The 26,246-nt window shown below is 40.9% G+C and overlaps 1 protein-coding gene across 3 annotated transcripts; it reads right to left on the bottom strand.

Annotated features, from left to right (window-relative positions):
* Nucleotides 1-7,961: 7,961 nt before the first annotated feature.
* GNS (glucosamine (N-acetyl)-6-sulfatase) lies at nt 7,962-26,175 on the bottom strand. 3 transcript variants are annotated; one of them, XM_068190131.1, is made up of 14 exons: nt 26,140-26,175; nt 24,892-24,951; nt 24,025-24,231; nt 22,853-22,918; nt 22,347-22,445; nt 19,908-20,075; nt 16,401-16,483; nt 14,950-15,068; nt 14,227-14,330; nt 13,779-13,880; nt 12,508-12,615; nt 11,731-11,841; nt 9,695-9,855; nt 7,962-8,858 (listed from the first exon to the last, which is right to left on the bottom strand). In XM_068190131.1, the coding sequence occupies exons 1-14, from the start codon at nt 26,158-26,160 to the stop codon at nt 8,783-8,785; spliced, it is 1,485 nt and encodes a 494-aa protein (XP_068046232.1). In that variant the 5' UTR covers nt 26,161-26,175; the 3' UTR covers nt 7,962-8,782. The 3 variants fall into 3 exon arrangements, with proteins under 3 accessions (XP_068046232.1, XP_068046231.1, XP_068046230.1); XM_068190130.1 differs by lacking the exon at nt 26,140-26,175 and adding an exon at nt 25,462-25,697 and having other exon boundaries at nt 7,962-8,852; XM_068190129.1 differs by lacking the exon at nt 26,140-26,175 and adding an exon at nt 25,462-25,696.
* Nucleotides 26,176-26,246: the final 71 nt, after the last annotated feature.

Consider the following 26,246-nt stretch of genomic DNA (forward strand, 5'->3'; position numbering starts at 1 on the left):
CTTGGTTACGTGACATGTGTTTGGTTTTTCCTTTACCTGGCGGTGTGTTGTGATGGTTTTGAGGCCAAGTGGATTTCTGTGTAAAGCAGCAGTGAGTTCTGTGGGCAGGATTCGCAGAGCTGGCCTTTAGCCTAAATTAAGATTTGCCTGGGAGAGAGGGAGGGAGCGCAGCTGAGAGTTGTGGGGCTCGTGGAGCTGACCCCTCCCCTGGGGGAGCGCAGAGCTGCTGGGTGGGACAGGCCCATGGGTGAGTGGTTTCCTTTCTGTTAAAAAACACCTTGCAGAAATGAGGCCAATACGCCAAGGCTGGAGGTGATACCCTGACCCTCTCTCTCCAGGAGGTGGTTTTCACTCCTTTTTATCTTTAATGGCTTTTTGGAGGTTTTCTCCAGGAACATCCATGTTTAATTTTCCAGTCACTTACTCTGTGTTTCATAGAAGTGGTTTATTCCTCCCTGGTTGAATTGGTAGAAGGGAGCTGCTGAGCTGTTTGCTTTGGTCTCTGTGGCACTTCCCTGGGCACCGTGGCTCCGCAGCAGAGGAGATGGCAGTGGCTCAGCCAGTGCCTTGAAGGTTGGTTTATGTGAGACCTCGTGGTTTGGTGTGTGCAATAACCCCGTTACGACTGTGTGTGCACTTGGTAAGGCCTGCAAATGGCAAGTACTTCTGCACTCAGCCAGGGTGGAATGGATTTAAAGCCTTAAAGATACTGGAGTCAGCAAAGCTGCTGTGACCACACAAGTCACTGGGCTCTGCATGTGGCAGAGTTATCTACTACCAGAAATCCAACTCAGCAGAAGAAATCTCATGTGTTTTGGCTGGATCAGGGGCAGAATCATCCATCTGAAGACTGATGAGTTCAGTGCCGAGGCAGAGCAGGACAGCAGCACTGTCTGTGGAAGCAGTTGGGCCACTCCTCTCCATGCAGGGATCGACAGATTGTCAGTCTGCTTTGTCTTCCTGCAGGCTGAATTTTTAGCGCTGAAATATTTGAACATTTGCAACAAACCCCACCAGACTCCATTCCCTTCCTCCCCCTCCTGCATGAGCGTGAGTATAGAGCGGTTTTCTTTCCTTTCCAGGTTCCCAGCATGGGGATTTCCAGTGCAGTCCTTGCAAGTTTTGTCAGCGTTCACTTTTTACCATCTCCCATCGGTCTAGAACCATTCAGGTACCTTTTCCTCCTTCATTTTAATGTTCAATGGCATGCTTATGTTTGTTGGGAAATAACTGTGCTTTCAAAACTTTTCCTACACTTTTCATCTTGCAGGAGCGTATAAATTACACTAAGTTCATATGCAGGAGAAATAGTTTCTCCTATAAAACTGCAAAATAGAAAACACTTTTTTAATAAGTGAGTTTTGAGCAAAACAGTGCTGACTAGTGCAGTATTCATACATTCCCAGAGGAAGATTTGTTAGTATACCTCAGGCTAATGATAAGGAATAAAACTGTCTGGGATTATGGCAATTTTTTGTTTGTTTCAGAAAATAAAAACTCAAAAAGTCTATATACTTTTAGCTTGGGCCTGAAAGCTCCACAGACTCCTTAATTTAGTCTGAAGTAACAGTTTTACCAAATGGTTAAAAAAAAAAAAAAAGTTAATACCTTGTTACTAGTATCTCTGGAATAAAGTCCTATTACTTCAACTAACTTTCTAGTCCAATGTTGTCTTGTTTCTTACACCTACTTTATAATTAATTTGGTGCCATTTTGAGACTTGATCTCTTGCCTTAGTTGGATCAAGTGAATAAAAAAGCTGCAGATGATCTTTACAGGACTCTGAAAGGTTCAGAGTCTCTTACCCTTGATGATGAAAGCAAGTGGATGACTTCCAAATGGGTAAAGTTATGCATCTGCTACATCTGCTCAGTCAAGAAGCAGAGACTGTGCTGAAAATTCAAACCAGGTAAGAGGAGACACTGTGATCTACTGTTTAGAACAAGGTTTAGTGCTGTGAACTGAGGACTTACCTGTTCTGGAGGAATTATTTTCCTCTTAATGTGTGAATGGGTAAAAGAGATTGCTGCAGTAGCCAGTATGGAGAAGTAGGCAACACCCAGTTCAGAGCAGTTTGAGCCAAGCACTTCAGACACTGAGCCTGGCTGCTGGCACTCGTTTTGTGGTATTTTTCAAGGAAATACTGCAAAGGCCAAGACATGTTTGTCTGAAAAGCACCTTGTGTTATGTGCTAGCAAGGTGAGAGGTAATTCCAGAGTGTTCTTGTTTGCCCTTGTGCAAGCTGAAATTAGAAGTGTTTTCAGTTGCAGCAGCGTAGGCCTGAAAGGGCCTCAGCCCAACACCCTGCACTGAGGCACCCAGTGCTAGCAAATGGCTTCTCAAGCTGTTCCCTTCCTGCTTTCCTCAAAGGTGTTTTTTAAAAATTGTCTTTTTATTGCACTTTCTGTTCTCTACCTCTCCCTCCACAACTTAAAGGGCAGTGTTCACAACTGGAATTTTGAAGGTTTTTTTAAAATCCAAGGACTATTCCTGCAATTGCCAAGTCTAACTTTTTAATGATGGTGTATAAAGTACTAACTTGGTGCTGTCTTTCTTGTGTGTATTTTCCATATGAATAAGACAGGATATTACAGATACGGTAGTTCTGTTTTACCTTCACTTTACCACAAGTACCAATGAGAGAAGTAGAGTGCAAAGCTCCCTTCACTAACTATGTAAACCTAAATATAGCATTGTGGCCTTGCACATAGCATGAGAGAAAATAGCATTACAAGTCAAAGATTTCTCTCTTTAAATACAGAATCTGGAATGTGATCAGAAATTTCAGCTGTTTCCAGCATGTCTTAGGAGGAATTAGAATGCCAGTATATTTTATGACAGCGAAGTTCAGCCTCTTGGTTTTTTTCCCAGGCAAAGTTGTGTTAGAATACTGGCTCTGAGGCTCTCCCTTCAGATGAACAGGTGCTTTCTATATGCCAGTAATCCTAGACAGTTCTTTTAATCTAGACTTGTCAGATGATACTTTCAGAATCTGCCCTCTTTGCTCCTAACATTTTTCCATAGATGTGAATGAGCAGATGTTAGACGCTTCGGTATTTTTATCTGCTCTGGTTTGTCGAATGAGCACTCGCAGTCAGAACTTGTGGGTTTTTAGTCATACTGGCACAGAAGGGCAGCATAACTTGTACAGAGTATCATTTAACATCTGTTGGCAAGTGACAGCACTCGTTTTTAAATGTAAACTAGGCTGAGTGAAAATGCAGGTCACATGGAAAGAACACAATATCTACCTTAGTTCAATCTATGTAAATAAAAGATGTATCAGAAGACGGTTTCCAGGAAGTTAACAGATTTTACACTACAAGTTTTGTTGAACAGTAGGTCTGGATTGGTCATGTGCATAATGCTGCTTCAGAGCCTGGAGCAGCCCAAAGGCAGGGCGACACTGTTTTCTAAAGGTGGGGCTTAATTGCTGCTGGTGTTTTTTCTTTAATACTCTGCAGAGGAGCTTTTGAAGTTACTATACAATTTCAAAAGACTTGAAATACTTTTGTGATGTTTTTGCCTTGTTAATTTGAACACTTCAAAAGCAGAGGAGAAAATCCACTAAGCAGGTATCCGGTAAAAAATGTAGTTAGCCCTGTAGTGTAAGACTTACATGTTTTTGGTATTCTTTTAAAACATCACAGCTAAGCAAAACCACAACACACTTTTTTTTTTGTTTTTTTTTCTTAGGATTTTCATGTTGTAGGAGAAGGGTTATGTTCTTGGTTTGGATCAGTAGTTGTAATGTTTTCCCTTCATCTACTGCCCATTTTAGTTAGCTGATAACATGGCAGAAGCCTCAGGACAAAGGTAGATCATGTGAGCTCTGCTGATGCTTTCACTGATTTTCATCAACAGCATGAGAATATCGCCATGAATCTTTAGTCTTATCCTTGATGCCTTTGCTGCCAACCCATAGGAAACTACAAAGTCATTCTTGCCAAGCAAGAGTCATGCAGCTGGCTTGTCCCTAGAACTTGCACAGGAAAAATGAGGAAGTGGGTGATTCAATTGAGTTCTATCAAGTCCCTCTTATTCCTGTTTTTAGAAAATGGGTGGATTTTGGCAGCTGGAATAAGATCAAACAACTTCAACACCTTGAGAAAGCAGATTACTCTGAGATTTGTGAGCAATTACTGGACCACAGCTCTAAACACAGTCCAGTGGATATTACCACAATACTGACAGCTGAATCTGACTAGAGCAGCATCTGGAAAGCAGTAGATTAGCACTGCTCTTTCTTTCTAATCATGGAATTCCTCTGCTCCATCCCTTGAATGAAATATTAAGGCTGTGTATTTATTTTTCTAAAACAGGTGATTCCTTTAGCCTTGTAACAGCAATTTTCTTCACAAACATGGCTTGTTCTTAGCAATTAATGACAAGGAGATGTGGCAAGCTTCCATGACCCTGATGGTAGTGCCACTTGGGCTGTCAGTGACAGGAATGTCTAAGTAATACAGAGCTGCCCTTTCTTGTAGTGCTACAGTAAACTTTATAGTTTTCATAAGCTGGAACATCAAAAGAAAGCAAGCAATGTGCAGGCAGCCATTACATATTTTTGTCTACTTAATGGAATACTGCTACCTCCTTGCTGAAGGAGAGATGAAACTGATACCACATGGTTGAGCAGAAATGCAACTAAAATGCAGAAATACATGTTTTAACAGCTTGTGAAAGCCTCAGACTTAAATAGGTTAAAGGAGTACCAAGTCACCACCTTCTACAGTTCAGTAAATGTATGTAGTACTTTTAAACAGAATTGTCCGAGAAATTCAGCTCTGTAACAGGGACTGAGGTGAAGAAGTAGCATGTATCTTATTGTTGGTCACAGTTCCCATTTTGGAAAAAGCCTCACGTGGGATTTTATTCTTCCTCTTTCCTGGGGCAGGACATACTACACTTAATTATAAACAGCAGTTTTCTCCATTGTGCTTTCTGTTTTCCATCTATTCAACTACGCCAGTTTCCAAGGAAATGCAAGCAAGTACAGGTTACATTTCACTTTGTTCCCTCACCTCAGGGTTTCTTCCTGGTGCAAAGCAATCAGGTGGTGCCCTGCCAGACACTACTAGGATTCCCCATGGCCATATGAAGTAGCCCTTGTTAGGAAGTACAGCAGAGGCTTTTAGGGGCTCATAAAATAGGAATTCAGCCATTACACACATGACACAGCTTATTCCTGTAGGAAGGTTTAACTCAAGCTCAGTAACAAAGATAGGAAGTTTGACAGGCAGTTTATTTTTTCTTTCTTCAAAAGTGCAGCAGTGAACAGGGTCCTCTGGAAGGGCACTTTCTAAACAGATGTTCAAAACAGCAGAAATATACTCACAACATGCTACAGCAAAGTATGCTCACATACAGAGAGACGTACAAAGAAAATTCATTTTAATTGAATCACAGTAAATGGCGGCTGTTTCATTATGTTCACATACTGTAATCAGCGTGATGAATCAGTCTCAAATTTAACTTAATTGAAAAGATATTATACCTGCTTTGTGTTTCCATGTACATGTCTCTGCTACACCTTCGTTCCCCAAAATGAAGAAGCCCAGTTTTCTGGGCCCATGCTGGGTAAGCAGGTACTGGCTGTATTCACTTATGCCGAAGTGATAATAATGAATGTTGGTTTGCTTTAGGGTAACATAACAAAGTTATTCATTGTATTTCTCCCTGTATAGTATCTACTTTACCAGATCAGATAATTAAAAAAAAAATCACAGCTCTGTTTTTAATAATAATGATTTTTTAAAAAAGTAAAAAGCATGATCACATTTTATTTAAACTCAACTCTGTACCAGTAAGGCCCTTTTTAAAACTCTACATTTAACATGAATGCCTTCCATAACCAGGTAAAGATGCAGCCATGGTTGACACATGAAAGGGAATATCCAGAAAGACCATTTAGTTTTAAAATAACTTAGTTGGGAATTAGATCTGGCTAAGAGTCAAAGATCCTTCATAGTGGTTTTTTAAATTATCAAGAATAACAATTAACACTGTTAATTTGAGGCTGTAAAAATACTCAGAATGAACTGCTTTATGGCAACAGACACAAGTGGTAAACTGTTCTAAATGCAATGGAAAGCAGGCAGCTCTTGGTTCCTGTTACTCCTTTACCTACATGCTTAACAATTTTTAAGTCTTTATCAAAAGTGGGAATGAATCAAATATTCTCCTAAACCACTAAGTAAGGACTGATTAATTCTGAATTTCAGTTTAATACAACAGTTACTATGTATATCAGATTATAGGTTCTCTGACTGTGACTGTGTTAAATTACTGAGCCTTGGAATTAAATGCTTTACAGGTATGTGCAGACAGCAAGAGTATTAATTTGGGTAAAACATCTGGCAACTCATACTGAATAATCTGCATCAATTGTCAACTTTCATATTACTAATCAGGCAAAAAATAAAACATTCAAAAGAAAGTGTCCTTGTTGGGGCTTTAAATCACTTTAAGAAAAGACTGTTTTAGAGTTATATTTCTGTACCGATAACAAAGTTTTTTTTCTAATAGGAGCAACAGAACACACATTACTTGCACTGAAACGTAAGCAGAGACTGGATGTATGACCCATATTTGATAGGACTGATGAGGGTTTAATGTGCAGCAGTCAATCTATTTCGAACTAGGCTCCACACAGCTACCAAAATGAAGTTTAAACAAAGAACAAGTCTGAATTGCTAGAATTCTCCAAGCAAAACACTACCTGCATGAGCTCAGTGTGTAAGAAAACCCTTGAGAGCATGGGTTTCAATGCTCTCAACCATTGAGCATGAGAAATGGTTGAGAGCATGAACCATTGCTCAATGGTTCATGCATGAACCATTTGAGAGCATGAACAACTTTGGTTTGGTTTCTAGAAACAAAACAGAGTATAAAGGATACTGATGGCCAATACTAAAGCTTGAGAAACAAAAAGCAGGATAAAGCTACAGCTGTAATTGAGGAAAAAAAAAAAGTCCTGAGTTTTTGAAAGCATGTAAGGAGTCTGAATATCCAAAACCCTCTGCATTTATACAGATGCCTCAGTTGAAACATTACCTTTCAAGCTTTTTTATTTCTTCCAAGTATTTGGTCACTTCTGAGAGATTTGAAACAAAAGTTCTATAAAAATCCAACCTGTAGACCACCACAGAAGCTTGCAGCTCTAAGCTACATTAAGCACTTCTGTGCCTCAGAATTAAAAGCCAAGAAAGTTCAACTTATTTTGTTGTAGCATTGCTTGTATCCAGTTGGTGGATCTAGACACTGGGGTATGCAGGTTTGAGTCATAATTTGTTGTGTACTTAATGATTAGTTGAAATAACCATGCTCTCTACTGGGGTAAGAGATGTGAAATAGCTGAACACTAAATAGTTTTGCTACAGTTTGTTTGACAAGGGAATGATTATCATGCCTGTAAACAGAGTTGATTTGCCCACAAGCAACACAACTTGTCTTGCAGAAGATCCATAATTCAGTGTTTCCAGATGGTGTTTTGCCAGTTAATCTACACAGAAGTTACATGGTAATGAAAGTTTGTGTGTTTTTCAAGATTTAGAAAGATACTCAAGTTTGGGTGCACATGATGGCTGCATTTCAGATAAGTCTAATCAGAAGGCTGAAAAGGCATCACCCTTTTGGAGGGGAACCAAGTGACTTCTGACATGCAGACCCTTTGGTGTGAAGGCCACTTTTTGCAGGTTCCAAGTAGTTAGGTCTCAACCAAAAAGCAACACTGCCTAACAAGCATTTAAACTGCCTAAACTAGCTCTTAGCCTAATGTCTAGAGAGCAATGATTCTATGATTTATTTTTACCTAGTTGCTTTCAAAATAATTTACCTTCAAGAATCTAATTGACAGAAGAAGTTAGACAATTCAAGACATTTGGAGGTTAGAAACAGATCACTTCTACTGTGGTGCCCCAGTTGTTGGATTTTATTTATTTATATCTGTTTGTGTATTAAAAACAGACTTAAGAGTTAGCTCAAAGCACAGGCACACTTACTTGAATACTTGTTAGTCTCGGCAGTCTCTTAACTCGCTAGGAAGTCAGTCTAAAACCCTAAGAGGTTTTTCAGTAGTACATAGTAACCCAGCCCAGCATCTAAAACCAGAAGGAGGCTGAAATTACATTCTTGTTTGCAAGTTACCGAAGCTGTCCTACAAAACTCATTGGTCTCATCTCAATATAGTCTCATTGAAAGAGACTATTTAGTAGATGGATTTTAATTCCGCACAAGACACTTGCTAGTCAGATTCTACACTTTTGACTAATGCCCTCCTACTCTCATTTGGGCTAGTTTGCTATTGTCCTTAACAGCCTGGAGCTCAATACAGGAAACCTATAATTAAGCATAGATTTTAGGAAGGTCTGTGACACTGAATATGGGTGAGCATTACTGTGCAATAGCACCTGCCTCTCTAACCTGACTCAAATACACATTTATTTATTTTTTAGAACAAAATAAACTGTTCAGATTCATAGACATAGGTTCACCTCTGTGCCTGTGATATGAAAAGGTACTTGAAAGACAAAGGTGGCAATCAACGATCTGAGCAAGACAGATTAGCTGTGTCTAACAATTTACAGTTAGAGTTCAGCTGTAAAATATATATATTGCACAAGGCAACCAGCTAAAGACAAGGGGTTCCTTCCAAACAGGGTTTGAAAAGCCCGTTAAAAGTCTTCCAGCTGTAATCAGCGAAAGTGAACAGAGACAGAGCTGTTGCAGTCACTGGAGAAACTGGTTGGTAGGAGCCCATTGCAAGAGGCTCTTAAGGGTCTCACAAGAACTGTGCAGAAAACCTCCGAGCCCGTAGGCCATGATTGCTGAACATGAGCCGTGGGTCAAACCTGTACCTGGAGAGAGGAACAGAGTCAGTGTGAGCTGCTTGGCTTGCAGTGACCAGCACTTCTAGAGAGAGCTTTGTGCTAGAAGAGCTCTGGCACAAGGCTATGTGAGGAGCTGCTTCCTCAGCAGTACACAGCAGTGACAATTTCTGTCACAACAGATAAACTGTAACAACATGCAGCCAAAAAGCTGAATCTCCAAAGAAATAAACCCTAGCTTACAATGTACGGGCAGCATAGGGGCGTGTATAACAATCAAGCATTCAGGAGCTACATTCTAACAGAAAAGCTTTGCTGTTAGATGACAAACTTATGATGTAGCACTTTAAGGACACAGTAAGGACACTTAAAATACTGCTTAAAAAAGCTTTGTTGTAAATGATCAGTGACTGAGTTTTGAAGCACAAAGTGCTATTTACTTCCAACAGCTAATACAGGCAGCTCAGGTCCTGCAGGAAATGTTCTTGTGAACAGCACCTCCGGGAGCAATCAGAGCTAGTACTTGGATACCTGCCTACAGAAACCAGCAGTACTTTTCCTGGTTTGCAGGCAAACCTGAGGTCAGTCTCTTGACTGCTCAGAACAGCTGAAGTGTACAGTTGTACTAAGTCAACAGTATCTGACAACATTAAAGTACTAGTATTCATATCATCAAAATGATACATGGTAAATTAAAATATAGATTAATCATTAAAAAATAGAAGCATCAAGAAAGCATCTCTATTAAAAAAACAGTATGAATGACAATACTATATTCCATCATAAATACCCCCTGTAGAAGGCAAATTAAAAAATGCATAGTTATATTTAGAAGTGTTACAGTAATGAAGTGGATCAGTGTTTACCCGGGATCGAAGACACCTGGTGTACGGCACGTTGCTCCTGAGCAGGACTGCAGCATCATTAGTCGATAGTTCATCTTCTCTAGAATTTCTTGATCAATTGTTTTAGCAATGTTATTGATCTGGTGTGGATCTGCAGTCAAGTTATACACTTCCACAAACACCTGTAGAAGAAAGTTCCTGCCCTGTATTACGTCCTGAATGCTAATTAACAGTTATATTATTTGAGAAGAATGCTTTATGGCAGCACATAGTCTCAGATGTTAGTTTGAACTCCGCTGCAGCAGCCCCACACGAGGCTGTGTTCAGCCATGCAGCTACGTGGTCAAAGACAGGACAGTGTGCAAGCAAAGCAAAGTTTTGCAGTAGCACAGTTTTGTTGGAAAAGTTTTATTTTCACCTAAAGTACTCAACTGCCACAGATTTTTTTCCAACATTTGTCTTGTGACTGTAAGACTACAGTAAGAGGCCTTGCCTAAGCCGGCAGTCTTTTCACTAATGGATCTCAAAATAATGTAATTTAATGACCATCACATCAACATTCTATACTCATTAGATACTTAAAGCTATCAGACCCAGAGAGGTGTCTTAACTTCTTCATGTACAAAATAGCTGAATACAAGTATGCTACAGCCTCAAACAGAAAAAGCTTATTCTGTGTGCATGTACTTTGAGTTTTGTCTGGAGGATTTTAGGGCAGGTTTTTTTTTTTTGGTACATTAAATCTCTAGACACTTCTGTGGGACAAATATTGGTCAATAGTATCTCAAGAATTTAGCTGTGGTTTTGCCTGTGCTAGAGTAGGAGGCCCGAGTGCAGATGATACTGATAAAAACTGGCTGAGTTGTGTCTAACTTTGATAAAGACATATCTGGACAGACTTTGGCCTTTTTCTTACAAGGTTCACTGCAAGGTTACAGAGGCCATTGTTGCACCTTTCCCATACTGCTGGTTGTATTCCACCTAGCTCAGGTATGCAGAGTGACCCAAAAATGCCACAGCCATACCTTCTTAGTAGAAAAATCTCAAAGCAGCATAAAGAGTATTATTGAGTCAACTTTGGAGTCTATTTTTACAAAGAAATTGACAAGACTGGTTTAACTTGATCATAATTTGTCAGAAAGGGGAAAAAACCAAAGTCCAGGGTCTGCTAATTGATATTTTGGTTTCCTGTACAGCTTTTCACACTATCTAAATGCAAAAACATCTTGTGGGATTTCCTCCCCTGGCTTAAGTTGCTCATTGTAGACTACCATGCAACATGTTGTGTGGTGCATGTTACTGGGCATACCTGCTGTTCATGCAGTGCCTGCACAGCTGCTGACAGCACAGCTTTTTAGATCTGTGACTCAACTGCTTCAAACTGCACACAGCCGCTCCTTGTTGGAGCAGCTGAGTGCAAACAAGCACAACTAAAGATCAGCCCCGTGACACACCACCTTTTGTACGTACAAGCATGTGCTCCCATAGTGAGACCTGAGCAGCCTCTGAAGGGGGCACGTTATGTCCCTTATACCCAAACTACACGAGATAAGGTCAGAGACCTTTCGCACAGTTGTAACTTCACTGCTGTTTTTGCCAGACAAGCAAATAATAGATGAGAAATTATTAACCTGGAATTTCAGGTCTTCCCAAGTAAAAGAGTTGAACACTGCTGCATTCAGCACTGTACCTCTGCTGTGTTTATGGTATCAGAAAATACCTGTTGTTCAAAAGAGACTGCTACATGGAACTAGGCTAAGAGAGAGAACTGAAACCAGTCCAGCACAGCTCCCTGTGAGGCTGTCAGGTGACACCAGAAGGTAATAACCATAGTTTAGCCCTCACTCCCCTCCCACATCCTTTTTTTTCCGTACTTCCCAGAACCCTGCTACAGTTTTGGTCAAACATTCTCAATAGGTGATAAGTACTTCACTGTTTATCCTGCAAGCAATGCCAGTCTGCTTTTCAGAGAACTTCATGGAAACCTTGAGAGCTGATAAGAGCACAGACAAACACAGGTTGTGCACAGTTGACATCGGCTAGTCAGACAGACTTACCTCCCGGTCATCAAATTCACAGTACTGCAGATCCCAGGAAGCTGACAGTGTCCTGACACAAGCATATGTGTTGTTATAGGAATCTTCACAGACACAGTCTGGGAAGCAGTGCTGTGAAGCAAGCAGCAAACAAAAACTTCAGGGCAGAAGATGAACTTTTCCTAGGGTCTGCAGCAGCTCCTGCTAACTGCAGCTAACAGATGAACACCCAGGTCTTAATTTAACACATGCAAATTTCCACTGGGGATTTTAAGCAAAAACTTGGTGTTATTATTAAAATGACTGTGATTAAGTGCATTTTGTCTGGGAAGCAATGTATGTACACAGAAGAGAACAGCACAACACACCACTGAAGACAGCACCAATGGGATACTTTAGTAAAGCAAAGCAAACCTGCTTCAATTTAGAGAGTTACTAGTGACTTAAATAATAATCATAGACAAGAATTGTGCAATAAGGTTACTGGAAGTTTAAAGAACATTATGTCACTGCCACACACTTGACTTAAGCCCACACCTTCCTGCATCAGTCTCCAGCCCTGAGGCTCCATAGATTCCCACTGAAAGGGTTTTTGTGATCTTTTTTGTCACATGGACACATCAGTTCCACATGGCTGGACATCTCTTTCCAATTTTCAAATGCTGCACAGGAGCTACAGAGCTGGATCCTGCTTACCAACACACTGGGAGCTTATATACAGAACCAGGTTAGCCCACACAGCAAACATGTTTAATTTAGCAGCTATTTCCTAATATTAACAGAGCTTGTCTTACTTACTGTGACTCCAGGTCCTAGGCCAGGACAGGTAGGATCACTGCCATTGTATCCTTCTCCTTGGTACTCCACCAAGAAGTCTGATCTCCACGTGACATTTTTGTCTCCTCTCTACAAGACGTTAACATAACTTAGTATCTATTGTACCGTGAAATAGACAAAAATTCTCCGTGCTTGGAATAACACTAACACTGTCCACTGCTTGCTAGGCAGTATCAGTCTTAAATAATTAGCTTTATGTTAGAAGGTCTTGTGTAACTGGAAGACAAGGATTAAACTCCAAAAATATTAGTACACCTTCCTGTGAGGCTTTAATACCAAGTAGGAGCCATTTAGCCAAGTACTACTATCCTACAGACAAGATCCCTGCAACAAGGCTGTTTCCCTTTGATTTGTATCACATTATCACAACAGATGGAAAAAGGTACCCTTGGCTAAAAACCAACCAAGCAAAAAAAGAAACAGCTTTAAGAAACAACTAGATTTTAAGCTGGTCTATTTGTAGCTGAATTTTAAAAGCCAGAAGATGATGAAAGCTTACAGTTAATATACAGCACCACTGCAGGCATATGCAGCAAAACAATGAGTTTCAAATTTGATTCCACCAGAATTTAGAACAGGTGCCTTTTACTCGCTTCTGTCTAAAGAACAGCTTAAGTTTGAATACAAGGTTTAATGAGCAAAGCACCATTTTAAGTCTGGATTATCTTTCCAAGCTTACTTTCCAAGTAAGCTGCCTTCAATTTATAGACTAAATTTAATTAAAACTAAACAGATCACCTGCAAGCAGCTTTATTTAAATAGGCTTCTGCTCACCTATTAGAAAGGTCAAGTTTACTTTATAAAACCACATGCACTCTTGAATAGTTTGGCAGGAAACACCAGTTCTACTGAAAATGGAGTCAAACCAAAGATTTAATAAGAACAGTCTGCGTTTCTCCTATTCCTATGCTGAGAAATGCTAAGGAAAAAGGGAAGGAGAATGCAAGGTGGAAACAAAATACAGGCTTCAAAACAGAAATTATTACAAATGTGAGAATTATCCAAAGGATGACACAGCTTTCCACATGACCAGAAAGTTGTAGTGCTTATGAAAATACACCTGCATTTAAACATACCTACTTTTTTCAGTCAGCTATGAGCATCCCACTTGAAAACAACATCAAAGGAAGAATCTGGGTTATAAGTCATCCTAATCTATCAAAGGAAGTAACACTGACTTTGAAGAACTACCCCTGCAAGAATCATGGGTTACTATCCGTGTCCCTACTTACCAACAGTGGCAACAGTGACATCCCATCCATCTGGGTCTTATTCAAGTCATATCCCGCAATATCCAGAATAGTGGGACCCAAATCAATATTTGCAACAAGCATCTGCAGGATGAGAAGAACTTAACTTCAGAAGTTCAGAACCTATTTTAAATACTCATATTTGTAGGTGCATCTAAACATTACCTAATTTCATTTTTATGGGCTAATAGACCCTGAAACATTGAAAAGCAACGGTAGGGAATCTGGAAAGTGAGTAATTTGCTTTTGTGGCCTTTTGATTCAAGCAGGAACAGACAGCTTTCTTAACAGGAGATCTTTGCATTTGCTACCACTCTGTATTTCATTTAATGGATACATATAAATGCAGGGCAACAAATTAGCAGCTGAAGTGGTAACTGTGAAACAACATTAAAAATAAATCTGTACTGTGATTTCACTTCTTTCTCACCTTGTTGGTCTGATTTGGTTTTATCCCTGGTCCTCGAACTAGCAATGGAACTTTGATATCAAACTCATAGAGCTGCCGTTTGTCTATTGGCAATGAAAACTGGCCTATACGAGAGAAGATGGAAAAAGTTAAATGGCTTCTTGTTTACATTATCAGCCTTGTGTTACCATAGAGTGGTTTGGGTTGAAGGCACCTTACAAAGATCATCTAGTTCCATCCCCTCTGCTATGGGCATGTAATTGCCATCAGCCCATTTTTAAAGAAGAGAGGTTGTTAACCTGAACTATATTAACAAATTGGAGGACAGAAGAGATAACTTCAAAGTATAAGCCATATCTTACAAAGTTTACAGCTTAGATACTGCACCTTCAGTTGTACAACATGACACAGACAGATTTTTGACAGATTTTTACTTGATAACCCTCTTATACCAACTCTTCCTACAGAACACAGAGACCCTTCCTTTATTTCTGTCCTAATTTTATGCATACCAGGACACACTGGTAGAAATTAATGCTGAAAACCACAACCAAACAAAAACAACAACAAAATCCCAAACACCCTACACTGCAACTCCAGATTGTTTTGCAATTCAAATCAGTACTTCTCACATCTATAGTTTTCCATAGCTGCTGTTCCCATTTTCTGGAGTGGTCATGAGAGTGGAAGGTTATGCAATTCCTGGATCTTCTACAAATAAGCACTAAGCAGTGAAAATTTTACCAGTGTGGAAGCCATTGTCTGATGTGTAAAAGATGTACGTGTTGTCTAACTCTCCATTCACTTCCAATTTCTTCACGAGTTTCTCTATCAGGTCATCTACCGACAGCAGAGTTTGCCACCTAAACAGAAACAAAGTACTTCACATTTGAGTGTGAAAAATTTGGAATAACCCTGACTGTAAGTAGGGCATTTATACCCTGCTTCCAGTCAGCAGTATATGCACTGTAAACGAATTATTTTGCTTACAAATTCTGAAAACAAACTTCATAGACTACTACACTTTTTTTTAAGGCTGCAATTAAAGACAGAAATAGACTACCCTCAGTTCTTGTTGATTTCTGTAGTGTCTGTGAAAGATATCAAAATGCTGATTACTTCTTATTTGGATACAGTGAAGACCAACCTTGAAGCATCACAGTGACAGTTATCTCTTGCAAGGTCACTTGTTATTAGTTCTTTATACGTAGTTTAATATTAAAATGCAAAACAACCATGAATTTAGTTGTCTTTATAGGATCCCTTCTGCTTGAAAACTGTACCAGCTCTTTTGTGTTACTCATGTAATGTTAGGGTCCATTATTTCAGTGTATCTAAAGCCTTTGACAGCTACAAGTTCTTTTCTTTGTCATTGGGTTTGCTGTTGAGAAAAGTGATTGCTTCCACTACCCTATGGACTAGTATCATGCTGAATTAACTACAGCTATTCAATTCTTAGATTCTGCTGTCTCTTGGCTTAAAATTTTGTTGCATAATTTTTACCTTCATGTTTTATAAAGCAAGAGTCTTAAAAACCTTGGGTTTCCATCTCCAAAGTGACAAGATAATGCCTGGTAACTGCTCAAAATGAAGATCAACACTTTAGGTAATGTTTGTTTCAAAACTTAAGAAAACATCTGTGGTGTAAGCAAATACCCTTGCTCTCCATTAAAAAAGGGAACAAGTCATGTCTGCACATTAGTCCCCACATCCTCTTTAGAAAAAGGAATCTAGCACCTCCCATGGTCAGTCAAGCATTCCCATGTACAGACTGAGAGAAAAGATTAGTAAATCAGATTAGTTGGCAGACAGATCAACTACATTTGATGTACATAATTTAAGAAATTTAAGAAATTAAGTGAAGTAGAAGGTAAGGCCGTTTTTTTCATAAAACCCTGTGGTGCATGGAAAGAAAAGCAATAGAGAGACCAAGTACAATTGGTCTTTTTTGTGACAAATAATGACAACACTTGTGAACACTTGGCAACACTTTCTGAAGCCAAAGTTTATTTGCAAAATGTAAACAAAGTCAGGAGGTCTTCTGAGACAAGTGCCAGAGAACTACCAGAGGTAATCTGATATTGATTGTTATTAGACGTAATATGATATCAATTGTCAGACTTACTACAACTTTTTTTAAAAATCCACACCTTACAAATTCTTAAAGAAACCTTAAGCAACAAAAAAATTCTTACCGCTTTCTGTAAGCATCATCAAGAAACTGTATTGAAGAGTTGCTCATTGGAGTCTTTGCTTGTCGAATTAACCAGTGCTTGTTCTAAAGAAAAAAACAACAAAGATTAGAGCATGACAGAAGTGTCAGGTTTTAAGCCTTAGAGCAATTACAAAAACAATTCCTGTGAAATGTCAGGCAATGCTATCAAACTGACCTGACTTTGGTTTTCCCTGTTGGTTCATGTAAAATCTGTTTCAAGAGTAAGATACATTACAGCTCCATTATGCTCAGCCCTTGATGAGAAGAAAGCAGATATGGATCTTTTCAAAGCAGTTCAGGGAAGAAAATTGTGAAAGGATCTAGGGAAGGCTCTCCCAGAGCTAAAAGTGTGATAGTGTAAGACAGTTCTGAGGAAAACAATGTGAAGGATTGAGCACCATTGTAATATTGGACTTGGCTGTCAGAAGTGAGGTACTTTTGGGACTAATATTGGTGAGTATCTCAACAGGTAGCAAGGTGGGCAAAAGCTCCTGCATCCAAAGCAATTAGAATTACTTAAGTTATAAACAAGTGAGTTCAAATAAGAACTAAGAAATTAGGGCTGGTGACTACTGAATGGAACAGAACATTATTATTTTATTTAGATTTTGACTCCAAAGCAAGAGCATTTCTTTAGCTGCAGCATCATGGATTCTTCCAGATGTATTCCCGACTTTCAGAAACAGCCCCTTTCTTTCCTCATCTATACCCCCAAAGTAAGGGAGATGATGTAATTCATATAAAAAGTGATACTCCCACACTGAAGGACCAGTCTGAGCTGGGTCACCTGCTGTACAAATACATGGGAAAGTCTGTTGTGAACAACCTGAAAGTTAGTATTAGTGGGGATCAGAACAAAGAATACAGTCATGTCAGGGCAGCTTTACACTTTTTCATTTAGTAGGTCAGAGATGACCCACTCATCACCCTCAGCTTAAGCCTGTATTTAGGTGGTCACTCCTCTGTGTAGAGCATCTTGTTATGCAATTTCCCTCCGGTCACAAGCAAATGACTGAAGGGATCAGGCTTTAGGGACTCACATCTCTTGCAATTACTCAGTTCCCCTGTTTTCTGCTCTTGACTACAGAAGGAAAGATTTTTCGCATGGAGACTTAATACATGTCCAGTTTACTTTAATTCTGTTGTATTCATCTGTTTCTTTTATAGTAGTTGTAAAACAATTCTCTGGAGAGAGACAGTCTATCTCAGCTGAGAGAGGAAAAGTAAGGAAATACAGCACAAGTCCTACCTTCAGCTCAGCAGAAGTTTTTCAGAGAACAAAGGAGCTGGCAACATCACCAGTGCACCAGCTACCTTTCACGAGGGCTGTGCTTAGGAGAGGAGCTTTGTAAGGCACAACCACACTGGGTAACTCGGGCAACCTAGTGCAGCAGAATCCTCCTCTCTGAGTATTTCATTCTTCTTACCTTTCTCTGAAGTTTCAAAAACTTCACACAGCGCTCAAACACCATTACGGATTTCAATAAACTTCACACTCAAGAGTTCTCAAATCTGCTTCCCTGTCACGTCTCATTCAGCCCTTATATACAAAGCAGTCCACCAATCCTGCTGCCTCCCTAAGCTCCATTCTTGGAGAAATTTTAGGAGATCCAGACAATATACAATGTATTGCAAGAATCAGAACACAGCTGAGCTTTGATTTTTGCAGGAAAAACAAGGCATGCAAGGGAGATACCCAACACGTATCTTAATCAGTTTCTCTTTTAGAACAGCTTAGATAAAACTCGTTATATTAATAATGCTCCTTGGGAATCCAAGCTGCTGATAATTTCATGTAATTTCTAGCTGAGGATCCAAAGCAGAAGTTAAACTCAGACTCTGACCGGTGACATATACAAGACCTTAATTCCTATTTTCTGCCTAAATGGTTCCTCTTAGTAGCCCTTGCCCACATCCAACATAATGGAGTGAGGCAACATTTATTTAGGAGTCAAGACTGTACAATCCAAGACTGTCAAGCAAGCATTACAACATCAGCGAGGGTCTTAGCCTATTTATATGTTTACTGCTACTGTAGGAATCATGCTTGCCCTGGAGAACAGTGAAGCTCTAGAAAACACTGAAGTTTCAAGACTACTTCGGCTTGAAACCACAAGAAGTGGTTCAAGACTACAACACTGCCAGCTGCAGAAATGCACATTAGCTGTGTCTAGGAAGGAAGGTAATGCTAGTCTGTTCCTCTAGTCAAACTGCTGAATCCACAGATACTAATGGCCAAACACTAAGTCCAGCATTTTGTTCTGTGTTATACAGACATATGCAGAGCTTTTACACCACATAAGGGAACTCCACAGCATATATTTTGCTAGCTGCTGACTTCACTGGTCAAGTTACTTCTAAATCACCATTTTAAAAGCGCTCTATTACAGTAATGGAGTCTGAAGACAAAATCTGGAATCCCTTTATGGAAGGCAAAATCTCAGTCTGATTCCCACTCTCTAGTTTGAAACTTAAAAAGATTGGGCTAAAGTATTTGTTACTGCCTGCAGACCTTTTCTGTCTTTTCATTCATGTTTTTCTATCATACTGATGAGCACATGGTTATTTTGCAAGCTACAGTCCTCAGCTAAAAACAAGTCTCATTCTGTACTACAGGAGTCACAGTGCCCTGAGGTATGACTGGGCTCCTGATAGGCATTTAGGCAAGATTATCTCAGTCTTAAGATTAGAAGCAAATCTTGAAGTGAAATAAATGAGCACTGAACAGCAATGGGTTCTATATTTTATATTACTTGAATCAAAAATACAAAACTTCTGTAAGTTTTCACCAAATTAACTGCTTTTGAAGTTTACATACTGTCAGAGTAAATTGCAGCAGATTAGTCTGAACTAGACCATACCTGGCCATATTTGCTGGCAGTGGAAGGTACTGCCCTATCACAAAGATGTCTGAATTTGTAACAGTAGGTTATTTTAGCAAACAAGTTTTCAAAGCACTTACTAACCCTGGGCCCCATGGTTCATGATTCTAGAGTCCTCTGATAAATCTGACATGCTTTCACCTCGGGGAAGCTTTGCCATGAGCTCAAGGAATGGACTGCCCCCATCCACAAGCAGATGTGTGAAGGAAGACAGGGCTCTTGCCATTCTTCACCCAAGCCTTTGAGTAGCACATTACCTATGTGCTCCCCTGAACATACCGAGAACAATCATAAGACATTTTTAAGAGCTTCAGAAGAGTCCAGAAATGGGACACAGAATTCACTTTTTGTCTTTATCAATCGTAATTCCACTGTACTACCATATCACTCTCGCCACTACGTTGTTTTTCTTTACAAGACATTAGCGTGCAAATATCTCAAAGTCACAACAAACTTATCTGACCCTGACACACACCGATTTAACATGATTGGACAGCCAGTAGTCATAGTACTCGCCTATTCTAATCTAACATGCAAGTCAGGGCCACTGCCTTCTGCTCTCACAAACTAGAATAACCTACACAGGTTCTTGCTAGTTAGCTTACCTTGCCATGAATATTAAAATTGCTGTTTCTTGGTGCACTGACATTCTGAAAACTCTTTGTATACTGTGGAGCAGGTGTCCAAGGGGAGTGCGGTGCTGGGGTTGCGATCATCATAAAGAAGGGTTCAAAATTAGATTTGTACTCCAAGAAGTCCAATGACATGTTGGCCTGTGAAGAGTGTTGTTGTAGAAGAAAAGTCATGCCTCAAAGGAAAACAGCAACTATTTGACAAATCCAAACTAGACATTCATAACTTATTTAGATCTTCTAATACTGCAGACATCTAAACTGTTTCAAAAACTTACTGCTTGCTCATCTACAAATGTCTAGAACAGCAGCTCATAATAAAAATAACCCCAAGTGGCTCATGTTAAATAAATCATTTTTCTTACATCTTCAAATGACTTTCTGCTTCAGACCCTTGCATTAATTAGACCTGGAAAGCTCGTCAGAAGTTTGTGCCTATTCCAAGTACAACAAAGTCCACCTATACTCTGGTTCAATCAAGTAAAATCAGAGCTTTCTTCAAAATAGTCCAAGTCAGAGACTTTAAGATCCCATCTGACAGACCCCAGTTTAAGAGCTTCAGCTTTCTTCAGAAATAGCAATAGTTCTGAAAAAAAAATTCAGCCCCACTGTTTCTAGCCTATGCTCATTCTACAGCAAGCTGCAAGATTACAAGGGGTGAAGACAGAAGGTTTGGTGAAGAACAGTGCCAAAATGCACTCACTCACACCACTGCACTTTCATTTTCCTTTCAGTCTATACACAATTTCAAGAAGCAAGTTAGAAGAAATTGCGAGTTCCATTTTCACTTCTTCTAGGTCAGCCTTTAATTTTAAAGCTTCAAAAATATTACTTGTAGATGAGTTCTTCAGTATTCAAATTTTGCAACATTTTCCTCCTGCCTGATTAGTATAGCTAATTTTGGAAATCCTTTTCTTTCTCTACAAAAAAAACCAACGCACCAGGAATTCCCCTTCCTTCCTTCTAAATTTAACATCTAAGCAAGTAGGGCTCAACTTCAGTTACACGTCAGCAGAATCAAGAAAGGATAAGAACCATTCAGAAACTCATAGCCGTAGCCAACTTTGATTTCATTAGAAGCTTAAACTGCAACATGTGAGAAGTGCAGTAAAAAGATTCAGGTGTTTGGATGCTTAATACCAGACTCAAGTACCCAGGTGCCCTTAGACAAGAAAGCTTGAGGATCACATCACGCAACACAGGAACTTTGCATAAGCAATTTATTCCTGTGCACTGCCCAGCAAATGAATTAAACACGGTCTCTGAAATGCTGGATAGATGTTTGGTAATTACAGGAAGAAAGTAGAAGGCAACACACTGAAAATCATAATACACTGCTGTATCAATAGGTAACATACCACAAATAAGCGGTTTATGCAACAATGACCTGTTGGACAAAATGCTTACGAGCTGCTGAAGGATCAAAAAACCCAGTACAATGCCAGTAATAGGATAGTCTCACTTCTGGCTTATCAATTCCAATCTAGCTTTAGACAATTTAAATCTAAATTTAATCAGACAGCTGTTCAGTACCCTGAGAAACATCAACCAGTGCTGTTGCTAGTGAGCAGCTGTCTGTATTTGAGCAGCCAGTGGAATTAAACTCCTCAGGGTCTCAGTCAAACACCACAAGACTGAACAAGGAGACATTTCTAGAGAAGAGTTTTTGTGAGTGCTAACCTATACACTGTAACAACACATCAAATTATGACTCCAGCTTGGCAGCTGTGGGACACTTCCCTCGCCCACAGCTCCTGCAACATGCCAAACAGGGCCTTAAGAGAGCAAAAGTAACTCTTCCATTCTTCCTTAAAGGATCTAACATCTTTGTTACCTCTATTTTATGTAGATAAAGAGGCTAAAACTTCCCCTGATCAGCTACACATTGCCCTCATACAGTATGAAGAATTGATTAGGTTTTAATATTTACAAGTTACCAGACTGTTGGAGCTGGAAACTACAAGATAATAACACATCATAATACCTAAGAAACAAAACATGGTGTGAAGTTTATTTTTACATGCTTCCAATTGAAATTCTGGCCCAGTTAATCTGTTGCAGAAGTTGCATATTATAATGAAACATATCCTCACATAAAGTAATTTAAATTTCTGCCTACCTGTTCCTCCTGCAGCACAGCAGTCAGTATTAACTCCTCAGTGAGGCTACTGGCTAGCAAATGGCCAGCTGGAATCCCTTTCCTCTTCACAGCTCAAATATAAATTTGTCATTTCTAAATATACTCAGAGTCTTACTTTGCTGATAAATGCCCACCCACCCTTACAACAGTACAATTGTCCATTTGTCAACTAATACAGCCTAACAAATTAGCTCAGCCTTTCCCAAGTCCCCAGCACAAGGCATGATCTGGTTATAAGCAGTTTCTGTACCACACATTGCAAAATTTCTTACCAGTACATCTGTGAGATAATCTACACTGTAGTTCTCACCATGCCTTCGTGCTTTGCCATTTACTGAGAGAGTATAGTTGTAGTACTTTGAATTTTTCTCCTGTGAAAAAGAAAAGTGACATAGATACTTATGCAAACATGTACATTGATTACTTGAAATAACCCAAATTAATTGCCTCCAAGCATTTGTCAAGTAGATTATGATCATTTGCCATAAGGATAATGCAAAAATTCTCAAAAGTGGTCTCCATCAACAAAACTGGTTTTAATGCTATCTCCCACTACTTTGGCTTTACAAATTGCTTGTTTTTCCTCCAGGCACTCAATAGGAGTACCCCCTGTAAAAGCCACAGATCTGATGTACAATTAAGGAAAAAGCAGAAGAAAATTTGCATTAAATCATTAGATGCTCTTTTCCTGCTCTTTCATGACCAGTAAAGTTAGAACATGAGTTGGATTATAAAGCAACCAAAATTAAGTTGTTAAAAAAAAGGAAAAGTCACATACCAAAGCATACCAAAAGCTCCATCCAGGAGGGACATGACCTACTCCCCCTGCATCCTCTGCTCCATACTGAAAAAAGAGAGATCATGACTCACAGTTTCAGTTATGATGAATCAAAGCTAGACATTATGTTTCATATTCATGTGCTTTATTCAACACTACTCAGAAACCATGTTAAGCCAAATTCAATTTCAGAATGGGAAAAACCACATATATATGCATATAAAAACTCATGTAGGGCCTGTTACAGAAGCCAGGGTTCAATAACTAGACAGTAACTAAAAGCTTAGCAATCACCAGTAAAATTTAAATATTATTCCCTGCTCCATTCTGCACATGAAAATATGCAGAGATCCTGGAGAACATAGTGTACATATCAAATAACGAGTGGTGATCAAAACATCCATGTGACAAGACACTTGCAGGACTTGTGATAACAATTCACAAGATACTAAAGAGAATGCCACACAGACCAACAGCTCCCTTCATCCTCCCCCAACAGGGGTAGGAACTTCAAGTAACACCAGCCTCTTGCCACCTCGGTGCCAAATAATCTACAACAACTAGCCTTTAAGACAGCAAAATAGGGAAAGTAGCTGCTGAGTCGGTGCCAAACTCAAAACAGAGGGTGCCTTAGAGCAACACAACGGGTTTTCTCAGGGCAGCCCTCTCCAATCTACGTGGCTCGCCTAACTGCAGGCATGAGAGACTCTGCTGAGTCAAGTGATGCTCAGAGGAAGCCAGCAAAGCTTCCCTTCCCCTTGCTGCCTCAGGAACATCAGCAGACACAAATTTGTGCCTGGCTATGAAGATTCACGTTCCATTGTTTCATTATACCACTATTTGCCACCATGAGATGCAAAGAAAACATGCTGTTATGGAGCTCATATAGCTCCTAATCCAATTCCATCACTCAAGAGGAACACACAGCCTTACAGCTTTCAGTGCTGAATTTTACATCTTACTATGAACTACCAGAAACTATAACCTAGTTAAAAAGCCAAAACACCTAAAGCACACATATACTAGTGACTCAACAATAAAATGTTGGGTAACTGCTGTAAAAGAGTTCTGAAAATATCTGTTCTCCTGATGAATTTGCCTCAGTGGACATTTAACTCTTACAACAAAAGATGAAAAAAAAAAAAACCAACAAACAAACAAACATCAAATACCTCATTTAAATACTTTCCAGCAAAGAATGTTTGATAGCCACACATAGCTTTGAGCAGTGCTGGGAAGGTGTACGGTTCTTGAATCTTCTGCCATAACTTGCTGCTACAGTTCCCTTCCAGAGTGTTATTGACGACATGATGATTATGTGGATATTTTCCTGTTAAAATGCTAGCTCGACTGGGACAGCAAAGTGCACTGGGGACATACTGGAAAAACAGAATAAGAAGATTTAAGACAGGGATAGTAAAACAATTTTATGTCAAAATTTCTGTTTTGCAAATATCAGCTAATAGGTTGATTAATATGTTCACCAACAGTAAAACCAACTTCTTTCTGGACACTCAGAATTATATTTGAAGTATTTTCACTAGCAAAAAACTGCACATGAAACCAGTTTCAGGTCTCTGCAGCACATGCCCTTTAACTTCTCACTACCAGACTGGACATGGTTTTCAGACATGGCAAGAACCCACTAAAATTCTGTTTGATCATTGACTTACTCTATTATTTAGCTATGGAGGTACACTAGAATATGAAAAGAGTGAAGTGACTTTTCATCATGCATGAAGCTGATGAAAGTTTTGAGCAGCTTCTTTTAGTAGTCAGACTACGCAGTTTTACTTTACAGATTAAGGAAGTGAGCATAAGTGCTTTCAGAAAGCGAAACTACAGATTGTGAACATCACCTTAAGTTATATTCATTTCGAGACCTGAACGTAGGTAGCAATTGAATTTTAAAAACCCCACATCCATATTTACAGGTTTCATAAAACTGATACCATTTTTTGAGACCTCAGACGACCTAAGACACAAAATACATAAATGCTCACGCCTCAGAGGTTCAGAGCATTAATACAAGCACTTACTGCATTTACGAAGGTTACTCCCATCTGGGCAATAAGAGTGTTAGTCTTCTTTAGGGGGGTCTGAAAATAAAGCATCAATAGGTATCAGCTAAAAATGCAAGGATGCCAGGTAAAGCCAGGGACTTGAAGCAGGCTGCCTGGAAAAAGGCCCAGCACCACAGATTTTAGGCACCACCCCAGCAAGACGCTAAGAGTGCCCTGTCCTTCTCGCTAGGGCCTGGCGTGGCCACAGCGATTGCACAAGCCGGCACAAGCGAGCACAAGTGCGGGGAGTTTACAGGGGTATCGGCAGCGGCTGTTCTAGAGAGGCCCCGGCCCCAGCGCACCCCGGCGGCTCCGCAGAGCGGCTCATCCCACCCGCGGCAGCCCCACCGTGACGCTCCTTTCCCGGGGCTGCTTGGCCTGAGGCCTCAGTGAGCCCCTACCCGGCTGCGGGCTGGGCCCAGCGAGACCCGGAGCGACCCTCGCCCCACTCCGCGCCCGCCGACAGCCCGGTACGGACCCGGGCGGGCGGCGAGCCGCCCCCTCAGCGCGCTGCCGCCGGCCCCGCGCCCCCCGCCGCAGGGTTACCATGCCGCCCAGGCAGACGTCCTGGTCGTCGGTGAGGATAAGCACCACGTTGGGCCTCCGCACCTGCCGGACTGCCCGCACCGGGCTGAGCAGCAGCAGCGGCAGCAGCGCGGCCAGCGGCAGCGCCCGGAGCAGCGCGGCGGGGGACATGGCGGGGCCGGGCGGGTCGGGGCCGCCACAGGCGCGGAGCGGCCGCGGAGCCGGAGCAGCAGCGCGCGGGCCCGCCCCGCCCCCGGCATATGACCCGGGAGCGCGGGGGGGCGGAGTCACGTGGTCCGGGCGGCCGCCGCGGCCCCGCCCCCGGCCCCGCCCCCGGCCGGTGCTGCGCGCGGAGGCGCTTCCCAGGCGTGACCTCCGCGCCCCGCTGCCGAGGGGTGGATAAACTTCCACGGGAGGCGTGCTGAAAGGATGCAGCCAGCGCCTCTGGGTAGAAGAATGGTCATCTCAGCCAAGCAATAGGGCAAGAGGCAATGGGCAGAGACTGACGCACGGGAAGTTCCACCTGAACATGAGGAAGAACTTCTTTACTGTGCTGGTGACTGCACTGGAGCAGGTTGCCCAGAGAGGTAGTGGAGTCTCACTCACGGCAGATATTCAAGAACTGGCTGGACGCACACCTGTGCAATGTGCTCTGGGATGACCCTGCCTGAGCAGGGAGGTTGGAGCGCTCAACCTTACCCATTCTGTGATTCTGTCCATTCCTGACCTGAATTAGTCGCGGCTGTTACGCGTGTGGCCGTGCCTCCCTGCACCGCCATCGGTGCGGCAGCCAGAGCCCAGGCGCT

Source organism: Anomalospiza imberbis, chromosome 5, assembly GCF_031753505.1.
Source record: "Anomalospiza imberbis isolate Cuckoo-Finch-1a 21T00152 chromosome 5, ASM3175350v1, whole genome shotgun sequence".
Lineage (NCBI taxonomy): Eukaryota > Metazoa > Chordata > Aves > Passeriformes > Viduidae > Anomalospiza > Anomalospiza imberbis.

Bases quoted from the DNA above. Each gene is read 5' to 3' on its own strand.
- GNS (XM_068190129.1), bottom strand. From the start codon at position 25,611: ATGTCCCCCGCCGCGCTGCTCCGGGCGCTGCCGCTGGCCGCGCTGCTG. The intron at 22,446-22,852 runs GTATGTGACTTT...TCTTTTTCACAG, and splicing joins GGAGCTTTTGGTATGCTTTG to GAGAAAAATTCAAAGTACTA. The intron at 13,881-14,226 runs GTGAGAAAGAAG...CTCATCCTGCAG, and splicing joins AACCAAATCAGACCAACAAG to ATGCTTGTTGCAAATATTGA.